The sequence below is a fragment of the Lycorma delicatula genome, chromosome 2 (genome assembly GCF_047948215.1).
Source record: "Lycorma delicatula isolate Av1 chromosome 2, ASM4794821v1, whole genome shotgun sequence".
Lineage (NCBI taxonomy): Eukaryota > Metazoa > Arthropoda > Insecta > Hemiptera > Fulgoridae > Lycorma > Lycorma delicatula.
Genome location: NC_134456.1, coordinates 94,597,599 through 94,609,661, shown reverse-complemented (window position 1 = coordinate 94,609,661; position 12,063 = coordinate 94,597,599). Strand labels below are relative to the sequence as shown.

General features: G+C 31.1%; 2 protein-coding genes across 3 annotated transcripts in view; one reads left to right on the top strand and one right to left on the bottom strand.

Moving 5' to 3' along the window:
* LOC142319013 (regulator of chromosome condensation-like) overlaps positions 1-6,484 on the bottom strand; it is a 67,790-nt gene extending 61,306 nt beyond the window's left edge. Inside the window, exon 1 of the mRNA XM_075355806.1 lies at positions 6,066-6,484. The gene's annotated coding sequence lies outside the window, so the exon portion shown is untranslated. The remainder of the gene's footprint in view (positions 1-6,065) is intronic.
* Positions 1-12,063, top strand: part of LOC142319012 (putative cytochrome P450 6a14) — a 29,238-nt gene that overhangs the window by 2,966 nt on the left and 14,209 nt on the right. Inside the window, exons 1-3 of one of the 2 annotated variants that reach the window (XM_075355802.1) lie at positions 5,552-5,694; positions 7,629-8,624; positions 11,355-11,567. In XM_075355802.1, the coding sequence (XP_075211917.1) occupies positions 7,649-8,624; positions 11,355-11,567 (1,189 nt within the window). In that variant the 5' untranslated portion in view covers positions 5,552-5,694; positions 7,629-7,648. Of the gene's footprint in view, positions 1-5,551; positions 5,695-7,628; positions 8,625-11,354; positions 11,568-12,063 lie in introns of those variants that run through there. The other variant, XM_075355801.1, reaches the window with a different exon arrangement.

Here is a 12,063-nt window from a genome sequence, read left to right as displayed (position 1 = left end):
TCGTAGTAGATAGACGCTTTCGTGGTGAGAATTTAAGTGAAAAGTGGCGTTCGATCTTGTGAAAAGAGACGTCATATATTGCATCAATCGTTCTTTAATGTATTTACTAGCCTTGAATCTGAGGTTTTCATACTACTCTCATTCATCCTCTGAAATATTATCTGAACGGTAATTTCTTCAGAAAGGCTGAACAGAAAAAAGAAAGAAAGGGGCGTGTCCTTTAAACTCAAATGGCCCTTCCCGCTTTCCGGCTATACGTCCGGCATGACGGGTCGAGCCGCCGGTTGGATATTTTGTTGTTTTATTGCACACTCAAACAGGGAATACAATTACTGACCCATTGCCGGTTTAGGTCTTTTCATTGCCCACTTAAACAGGAGATGCCAGCACTGTTCCTCCTGCCGGTAGAGGTCTTTTTATTTTTATTCCAAGTGTTGTTTTCTCCGAAGTTTTAGGACGTGAGGGGATCCGGAGTCCCCCACTTCCTCGCTGCCGCCCATCCAAGCAATCCCAGACGACGACGCTCCATAAAGGGCTATCCCTGAACCCCTCGCCTCTTCCTCATTTCTCCGAAGTACCGTCGAGATGTATTTGGCTATTGCCTGAAACTTTTTTTCACGGGTCAACATCCTGACCACAATTCTATCTTCATCTATCGGGCTCATTATGCTTTTATGTCTCTCCTCTGTTTCGCCCACCTGTGAACTCGAAAATGACATGATCGGAGGTATCGACCTCCCCACTATAGGGTCATTCTTCGTTCTCAGTTCTATGTCTCGCAAATAGGTACGTTCTGAACCCATCCTGACCGGTCAGGAACTGGGTAAGCCAGTAACTGAGCTACCTAAATTCCCTCTCGGCCCAGGGTCCTGTCCTTTTTTCAGTCGATACGTCCATCTCCTTTTAGTTGTGACTTCCCATCTAGCTTGCCACTCCCCAATCATGTCATTCAGGCCGCGCTTCTCCGTTCCCCCTCAGCCACCCTTTTCCTCATCACAGCCAGCTGTTTCAGTGGGAGTATTCCCTTTATAACCAGTGAAGCTACCATTGAGGATGAAGAATATGTGGACGCCATCCGAAGGGCCATCCACCATTGCACTCCTTTCATACGTCTTCCGTAACGTTCAACATCTAATGCTTCGCCCAGATTGGTGCACTGTAGAGGAGCGCCGAATTGATCACGTGCGTGGACAACTTTCTCCTTGATGATCGCGGTCCAGCCATGTTCATTAATAGCATCTCAAGTTTTTGACCATTCTTGCTACTTTGGTACAAGTTTCTTGGACATGAGTTGAAAAGCTCCTACATCTGTTTATCCACATACCCAAGTATTTTACTTCTGAAACCTGTTGGAGCGGGTTCCGTCTAAGTTAATCAGCATTGGTCTTGTTCTTCGTTTACCCGTTATCAATATTACTTGTGATTTTCCGCTTGTGTGTAAGCCGCAGCTGCCACCTTCTTCTTTCCTGGTCCTAACAACTAAGGCCAAGTCATCTGCAAAAGCCAGTGGTGTTACACCGTCTGGGTAATTCAATCTCAGTACTTCATCGTACATTCTACATCATAAAAGGGGGACTCCTCGCATGTCCTTGTGTTCTACTGTACTCCCTCCTTGGTGACAAATTATATTTTGGTCTTGCAGGTACTCTTGAATCATCTTCCTAATGTAATGGATTTAATATGATCACAGCAGGTATCTCTCTTGTTCTTCATGTACCTTTGGCGGCCTCATCTGCTATCCGAATCACTTCTTTTACAGTGTCAACTGTCGACCGGCCCATCGAAACCGGGGCTCTTATGCAATCTCATCTTCCTCTCGGCTTCAGTGAGCTTGTCTGTTCCGAATGGCACCACTTCATCGGTTATTAGCTCTTCCTTCATCGGTTTTCTACTTTCAGGAAACAATTCTCTCAGACACTCCCGCACTTGATTCTCTTTCATTGCTAGAAGTCTCCTTCCTGGCTTGCCAGTCTCCTTCCTGGCTTGCCAGTCACGATCTTATAATCCTGGCCTCAGGGATCGTCATCTATGTTGACAAAAACTTTGTCCGACATGTCTCTTTGGCTCTTTTTATGGACCATCTGTATTCGTCCCTAGCCGTGGTGTATTCCATTTTAGCGGTCTACATCTGGGCCTCTATTAGCTCGTTGATACTGCCTCCTAAGTGCCCACTTTACTGCGTAATTGCTGCAGCTCTACGTTCCACCAATATGTTTGTCCTTTCCCTGGTGCCTGTACCGTTACACCCGATTTTGCGCATTCGTCAGCTACCATTTCTATTAATTCTACTGGGGTATTCGCATTAATGAATCGCCACCTTATGTTCTTAGTGAATCTTAAACAACCCGACCTTGAGGTGATCAATTGCGTTGTAGATTTCGTTCACTCGAGACTCTAATTTGTACATGATATGCCGATGATCCGTTTTGGTCTTCAGGACCCAATTCGTGCATCTGCCTGGATGTTAAGTCCTCACAAACACGAGATGTATTACTGACCTAGAGTTGCCTCTTTCAAATGTAGCACCACTTCCGTTCACACAGATCGGTCCCAGCGAACTAATTTTATCATTAAGATAATAGCCACGTAGATCGGTCACTTCACAGGAAAAGTCCGGAGACTTTGCGGATATAATGTATGGATTTGCCATTAATTCTGATTCTTTTTGTTTTTTATTTTATTTCTACAATAGCTTTTTCATTAAACAAATTAAATAGAAACGGTGACAGTGGGCAATCTTGCCTGACACCCCCTCTTATTTTGGCCTCTTTTTTTAATCTGTTGATTTCAATCTTTGTTTTCTGCATATTAAACAGATTCAGAATTAATCTTTTATATCTCCAGTCGAGCTTTATTTCCCTTATTGTTTAAAATAGCAATTCCCAATGCATCTTATCAAAGGCTTTTTCTTAAGTTAGCTTTAAAAAAGTTAGAACCTAAAAACGTTTATTTTTTAAATCTGATTTTGAACTTTGCAAGAATTTTCTGGATAACGTTTATAGATAGCATTCTGGTACCTAGTTCTAATCTTTTTTTCTAGGTCTAAAAAGGGGTAAATCATCTATTTTAACTGTAAATTGGGTCCAAAGAATTTCAGTAAGGTCCCTTTTTATCTTTGGAGTAGAATTTAGTGTGGAATATTTCACTGGATATAACTCACAATCATACGAGTATGTTTATAAAACCTGTTTAGATCATATTAATGTCCCAAATCAGATACTAAAATATGGACATACAATTCTAGATCCTTCGGAATATTATATATTGAAACTACTTGTAATAAGATGTTTTTTAATTATCTTATCAGTAATTTTTAAGCAACCTTTCTGTGAAATCAGGGAACAAATGCCACAAGCAAATTATTGATAGATAAAGAGACAAAGATTGCAGATGAATAAAAGTTATGCATAGTTTACCTGTGAGCAGTTGTTTTTCAGGAACCTTCTTCATAGAAAAGCAAAACAAATTAATGTTTTTTTTAACAAGATTATGTAAAAGATGTGATCGATTTAAGGGCATGAGGGATTATTTGGGAAGGGTTTCAAGTCTGGAAAATGGGAGTGATGAAGTGTCTTGATGAATATTATCTGTATCACATACAATAAGAATGGAGACATCAAGTGTTCTCTTAGCTTCTCTCACACTAAGGTGACACTGCTAAGCTGCTAAACCCAGTGGAATGTTGGATTACCAGTTTATTCGAAAACTACTGGATCCACATCACTGAACAGATTTTATTGAGGAATGGTTGAAAATTTATTTTAGCCACCACAAATTAGCTGAGCATCTGGGCACATACGCAGCAGCCCCATCACCGGGTTAGGATTCCTTGAGCAAGTTCTTCAAAAGACTGAAATCAAAATGGAAAACTGGAGCTCTTGGAATAAGAGTTTGAGTGGCTTAAAAAATCTGATTTTTGGAATATTAGGGGTATGTATAGGGAGAAGGTAGAAGTAAGCTGATTTAGGAAAGCAAAACTGAATAATAAAATATAAAGCAAAAAGTGCAAGGTAGGAAAAGTGATATTTTGCCAATCTCGACATCTAACAGTATAAGAGGAATAAGTAAGCAAGTATTTGAGATTACCTTAAAACCTCTGATAAATTGGTTATTAAGTTATATCAGTGGTATAATCAATTTATAAAATGAAGAGGCTTTGACATATTAATTTTAGTATTAAGATACCTGAAGCCATTTTAGAGAATTTATAAAGATGATGCAAATAATAATTTATTTAATAATACTACAGCAAAGTATTTAACAGTGTAGATGTAAACAAAAACTAAAAGTGAAAACAATTTAAATAAAACATAAGTAATAAGCTTTTTTGAAAATCACAAGGCTTTTTTTTACAAATGAGCATTTTTTTAAAAAAATAATTTTTAAAATAAATTTATGACAATTCTATATGGATATCATAAATGAAATGGTTGGGTGCATGAAATACATACAAGTTCATTCTCAACCCAGCAGTTTAAGCATTCCTTACTATGGTTACTACAGAAAATGAGGTGTGAAGTGGTAGTTGATCGTCGCTACTATTCTTTAAATATAATTGTTTTTAAGTTCTAAGTTACATGTGTAAAGGAACACAATCACAAATTTATGACAAGGACTGGTAAAGTATAGAGAACATCAATATTCTCAAAAAAATAATATCATGTTTCCTCTTGCACTTCAGTTGTTTACATGTTCATAGCCATAAATAAAAAAATAATAGAATAAATTGTGGTAAGCAACAAATTAATATAGTTCTTTCTCTAATAATAAACAGCATTTTGTAGATTGTCCTAGTTAGTATGGAAGGATCAGGGAAGTTTTATATTGGCAAATATTACTCTGAACAGTATTATGAAATATTGCATCAAATTCCTATTATAATCTGGTGTATTTTATATGGTTCAGGTTTATAATTGATAAAAACTTATTCATAGAAACAGCAATATTATTTAAATTTTGCTTATATTTCTTAATTAATTTGTTTTTGTCCTAATAAATAGGGTTGTTTACATTTTTATATGTTAAAATATTTTTAAATTTGCATAATACTGTTATACATTTTTTATTATGTAATTTTTTTCATTATTTTCTTTGTAAGTTCAAATAGTACTCAAGTCACAATTACAATATTAAAAAAAAAAAAAATACTATATAAAATGTGATACACAACAATCTAACAATAATAAAAATTAATAATAATAAGTTCTGAAAATAATTTATATTGTTCCAAAAGTTATTGTAAATTTTATACTAATGAATTTTATCTACTTGTTATCATTAATTACATAATCCCACAATTTTATTCAAACCATATTTCACAAAAACCTATTCTGAGAAAATTATTAACTAATAATCAGAATTATATAAATAAATGAAACAAAAGTACTTTTAAAGAAATAAAAAAAGAATCTTAATAACTTTCGATCTTTATGACGTCAAAACAACAGAATGGTTCATAAAAAATTTACAAAGAAAATTATCATAGCTGCTTAATATTTTATCAATATAAAATTAAAAAGATATAAAATAAATAAACACTCATGACACAAGTGATATAAATAACAAAACTAATTATAGAACAATGATTATTTATTGCAATAAACAATAAATTAACCAAAAATTATACAAATATTTCTATCATTATCACCACTACTGCTGCTACTAAAGAAATCATGTAATTCCTCTTTTTTAAAGGTAAGTTACTCAAACTATAATGTACATTCAATTAAGAACATTGAAAACACTTAAATTTTCTTCATAAATTTTGTTTCTATATGTGGAATATCTACTGCTCATGAATACCCAAAACTAAATAGATCAGTGCTAATTTGGTGCAAGATTGAATGCAAAATTTGCCATTAAAAAAACTATTTGTTTATTATTATGATTGACTAAATTTGGCTCTCTGCATACATATACTTTTATTTCACTTATCTTCAGTGCTTCACAAACAGATATAAATCATTGATCTTTACTTAGATTTAATTTTATAGTAAAACACTTTTCTTTGTTGTTAATTACATTTATAATATTATTTACTAAATTTTTTATGAAAATTTTCATACCTGGACAATGGATAAAATAATGGTCAGCTATCACTTCCACCTCTCATCACATGCGGTGATTATTATTATTATTTAATTAATAATGCTTACTTCTATTGTGAAGTAGATTCTTCTATTTGTTGATAATTATAGTGGATGACTGTCCTTGTCTTATTAACATACACTTTGTACATTAATTACTCTTCTTTATTTGGATTTAAAATTTTGTTTTTTATCTAGACGATATCCTTGTTTGTAGAGAACAATGTACATCTATCTAATGCGCTTTACTCATATAGTTGTTGAGATGGACTTTTGTTTATTTCATTCACTTAACATATTTTTGCTTTCTGAAGACATTGCATTCCTCCATGTATTTAAACAGCCTACTCTATTAGATGTTTTGATATACAACGTTAAGTTTCTTGAAAAAAAAGTTAAATTACAAAATAAAAAAAATGTAATATGCTGACTTAGTCATATGTTTTAAGATAATTGAAATATACATTTTAGCTATTACTTTAAATACTAATCAGTTATAAAATACTAACTAAAACTGATTGCTAAAAGTAATTAGCTACTTTGAAATTTATTGCTACTTCAAATTGGCATTGAATTGAGCATTATCTAGATCTTAGTTCGGTGGTTGAAGCTATAAACAGTGCTACCTACTCAATTGCAGAATGAGCACTAAACATAGCCCCCATCAGGGCTGTTTTTAGTGAAGTGTCTATGCTAAACACTGTTTAGTATACTAACATATACACACTATAACATATAACACTACACACTAACATATATACACTGTTAGCAAATACTAACATATATAAACTGTTGTATAGTGTAGTATTAAGTGTATAGTAGCCAAAATCGTATAATTTATTAGGAGTGGGAGGGGAGATCATGTTCATGAAGCTGTCTGTGGCTTTACCAGCTGCATTTGAAAAATTATTATCTATGTTAATAAAAATAACATAATGCTGTTATGTGTGAAAATAACTTGTTTATGACAGTTTTCTTGTTTATTAGAATATAAAAACTGGAAAATACATTTGGCTTTAATTATGTTACAAACAAATGTCAAAATGCTGAGTTAAAATAGGACTTGCTTCATGCAGTCAATAACCTTTTACTGATTTAACAAAGTTTAAGAACTTTTTAATTATTTTTTTTTTAGTGAGAAATTAAGAAAGTAATTATATAAAAATATTAGGGTTGTAAATAATGATTATAATATTTATCACAAAAATGCTTCATGAAAATTCAAGCTCGATGAAAATGATGAGAAAGTTCAGAAATTTTATTGCCAGATGTTTCCCAGAGATATATGTGAAAAATAATTGTGTAATTCAATCGAACTCAATACACTTACATAAAATATATATAAAATTTGCCATTGCAATATCCAATGCTTAATAGGAAGGAAAACTCTCTGAATTTTAAATTTCTTTACTGAAGAAAGTTATTTTCTGAATTGAACTAATACAGAATATCTGTATTTTTAAAAAAATATATATACATTTAATATAATTATTAGTAGATTAATTAAAGAGCAATTTTACATATGTTCTGTTAATTTTTCAGGTAAAATAATACCATAGAAAATGGATTTCTTTATAACTGCAATACTAGGAGGCATTATTATTTTTTGCCTGTATTGGTTAGCTTCAATAAATGTTAATTATTGGGAAAAACTTGGGTTTCCTCATGCTAAATCATTACCATTTTTTGGAAATACACTGGATATTATCTTAAAAAAGAAATCATTAAGTGATGTTCTTGATGAGATCTATTACAAATTTGACGGTGAAAAATGTGTTGGTTTTTTGCAGTTTTTTAATCCTGTTTTATTATTACGTGATCCTGAATTAATACAACAAATTTTAATTAAAGATTTTAGTTATTTCAATGATCAAGGATTTGTTTTCGATAAAACTTTAGATCCTCTTTCTTCAAATCTATTTAATTTAAGTGGTAATTTATGGAAAAGTACAAGAAGTAAATTATTACTTACTTTTACTTCAAATAAAATGAAAACTAATATGTTTGGTCAAATTAAATCTCTAAGTGAACAGGCTGTATCATATATAAAAAATAAAACAAGCAACGAGTTAGAATCTAGAGATGTAATGAGTAAATTGAGTTTGAACATCAAGGGCAGTATTGCTTATGGTATCAATGCTAATGCTTTTAGTGAAGAAAAAGAAGGATCTAATGAATTCTTAACTGCATGTAAATTATTTTTTGGACCGTCATTGTTGCAATCGATAAAATTTTTAATCTCAATGGCTTCTCCACGAATTCAAACTTTATTTAAATATAAAGTTTTAGACAAAGATGTTGAATCATTCTTTTTTAAATTTGTAGAAGATACAATGAAATATCGCGAAGAAACAGGTGAAAGAAGGAATGATTTCTTGCAATTAATGATTGATTTAAAAAAGCAGGAAGAAAATGCCCATAATTTTGGAAAAAACTTAGATGAAGTTGATAAAAATGATCTAGAAGAAAGTGATAAGTATTTATTTGAATTACAGAGTAAATTAGAAAAAAAAGAACCTGCTGATACTCCAACTAAGGGTAAGGTAATATTCAATAACTATAAATAATTTTAGTTATATTTTTGCTACTTCTTCATTTACTTGTTAGTTATTGTAAGCAAATGACTCGCATGATTGGTCTAAAGTGAGCTAACCTTTTCATGCCTGTCTCAAGATTAATGTGGAATTCATTTTTACTTGGTGATTAGTTAGAAGCCTTTTAAATTGTTTCATGCAGCTTAATTTAAGTTTTCATATTAAACATTTTCACATTTTTATAAAATTTAATTGGTTTTTGTATTTAATAACAATAATAATTAAAAGCAAAATCAAAACAAAATAAAATTTATATTAGCCTTTGTTGAAATATTTTTTGAAATTTGAAATGGGGCACTGGCTCCCTTTATTGTAAAAACAATATTTTAATGTTTTACTTGCTCAGCATTGGTTTTCCAAATATTTTAAGCAAATAAGTATATTAATGAGGCAACATTTGATCTTGGGTCAAATTGTATTTTTCTAATTTAGCTCTGTTCTGTTCACAATTTTCATCGCCAGCAGAGAACTTCTTCAAGTATAGAAAGTATAAATTGAGTTCATTGTAAGGCTGAAATTTTATTAAAATTAACCGGGGTTAGTTCATCTAATTAATAAAATTTGGGTCCTATTAATTCTATTTTTAATCCATCAGCTATCCATTCTACGTTTAATAGACATCAAAAATTTGATTTTTATTTTAATCTTTTATCCTTATTGTCTCTATACCTACTCTGTTGAATATGTGGTCCATTTTAATATTTCCAATGTTGCCATGTAACATTCCTAAGATGCTATAATAATTTAATTTATGTATGATACATTTTGATCAAATGAGACCTGCTGTTCATTAACAATAACACTTTGTTATATATAATTTATATGGAAATATAATTTCATGAATTTTTGAAACTAAACATGCAAATCCAAAAAAACACCTGTGACAGTGAATAAGAACCAATTTTGTTTTTTTTTAAATAAAATAAATCCTATTAAAGCTACTAAAATATTATACTATAGGAGTTCTTAAAAAGAATGGATTATTCAACATTTTTGGCAAATAAAAATGAGATAGTTGTAGAACTCACCACAGGGGGAAGACCTCCTTCCTGATAGATAGATGTTTGTTAGTTGCAAAGTTGCCAGTGATACCATCTGCTGAACTGTAACTAACCAATTTAACGGTTACTTTTTATAGGTCAGATAAGACTTTGCGAGAAAACTAGACCCATGAGGCAATCCTGTAGTCAGGGATGTTGAGTTCTGATCTGAAATTAATTTCAAGATTCGTGAGATTATAGTAAGAGATTTGTAGGGTTATAATTCTGGCTTGCCAGTGGTTGGACTCCAGTTATATTATTATAATCAAATCTTTCATAGAAGATATCTTTGTCATTTTACCACAAAATGGATATTATTAACTTAAGTTTTAAGTGTTGGAGGATTTTTCAATTATTATAAGGTAGCTAAGGTATCATCATTTCATAAAAAAGACAGGAATAGGTTCACATTAATAGCTTCAGCTAACCACACTCTCTCAGTATTAACTCTTTTATTTAAAATATTGCAAAGGATTTTTGATAAAATATGTCATTATGGGTTTTAGAGAGATAAAAAAATATTTCAGATTCTTTTTTTCCATTTAATGGTGAAATTAATAATTAACAAAAGAATGCCAACAAAGATCAATATTCTAATTCATTTAATTTTTCTATTCTGTTTTCATTAAATGCTGATAAAATGTCTTCTAGTTTTTTGAGACCTGGCTAGGGCATTTGATTTTGTTAACAGATTGAATATATTAAGAAAGCTGGAACAATCTAATTCCCAATAAGTAATAAATATTGGTGCTGATTATTTTAATTGTTGTGTAAATGCTGGTTTCTGCAATAATACATGATTGACTGACTCACGATAATTAATCCACTATAGAAGCGTACAAAGAAGCTTGTATGTGGGAATGTGAAAATAAAAATTTATAGTGTATGAAAAATGTCATACCTAGAATAGGATATGAATCCAGGACCTCTGGATGAAAGGGCAAGATGCCTTTCATTCTACCATGGAAATTGGGTTTCAGTATTGATTTCATAACTATCAATATTAGTTTACAAGTAATCTGTTAAATATATTATTTTATTAATACAGCAATTAAGTTTTATTATTTTATTTGTTAAAAAGTTTTGTTATTGTATCATATTGTAAACTTGTGAAGTTATTGTATTTTTTTTTAAACAATAAATCGTTCATTATTTCATCTATTCAATTGTTAACAAATTACTAAAATATGAAAGAAAAGTTTCACTGAGTTTTTAGATCTTTGGGACAATTTTTTTTCAATCAGCTCTCTGATTTTTAAAAGTAGCCATTCTTAATTGCAATTAGTTGGAAAAATTATTTACTTTTGATTCAAAAATAAATTACTTCTTCATTCTAAGAATAATTTAATTCTTAGATATTTTTACTTATAATAAATAACTGTACGTCTGGCAACTGATTTTTTAGATTTTTAGGAACATGATCCAGTGGGCCTTTTCCAAAGTACTAATAATTTACGCAAATTTTTTCTCTCTTTTTAACTTTTCAGTAAGCCCAGAGTTTAGTCAGTTATTGTCAAGTTTCTGCTAAATTTTTATTTATTAAATAAAAATAATCTTTACATTGTAACATATTATATTGTATTTGTATTGTATGTATTCCTGGAAAATCTTTTGATCATTACTTTTCTATTTAGTGATAACTGAAGAATGTATTGCTGCACATACATTTGTATTCATATCTGGTGGCACTGAGTCTATTTCCACAGCTCTAAGTTTTGCAGTATACGAATTAGCAGTTAATAAAGACATACAAAAACGTTTGCAAAATGAAGTAGATTCTCTGTTATCAACTGACATTAGTTATGAGAAATTAAAAAAATGCAAATATTTGGATAATTTCTTGAAGGGTAAATATAATTCATTATAGAAATCTTTGACTAAAATGTTTATTTAAGTTTATACAATAGTTACTATCAGACCAATGATGAGTTTGGATGCGGTTGCTATTGCTCTCCAATGTTTGCTTATTGTCTTGGGTGTCTCACTAAACAAATCGAGGTATAAATAATCATTTATGCAAAGCAACTGTATAGTTTTCTCTTTGTAATTCTTTTCTCCATGTGATTATGTAATTTGAACATACTATATACATGTGTGTGTGTGTGTTTATATATAAATATATATATATATATATATATATATATATACAAGGTGTGGCTATTAAATAATGAAACTAATGCTGCTATAGAAGAACTGCTTATGTGCCAAATTTGTACGACCGACTGCTATGTAGCGTGAAGCCTTCACTTATGATTGTTGCCTCTCTAGTTTCTGTAAATATATTAGTCTGGCTGTGGCCTTTGTTTGGATAACATCTGTTTTTTTGTTTTGCTGAAAAAATAA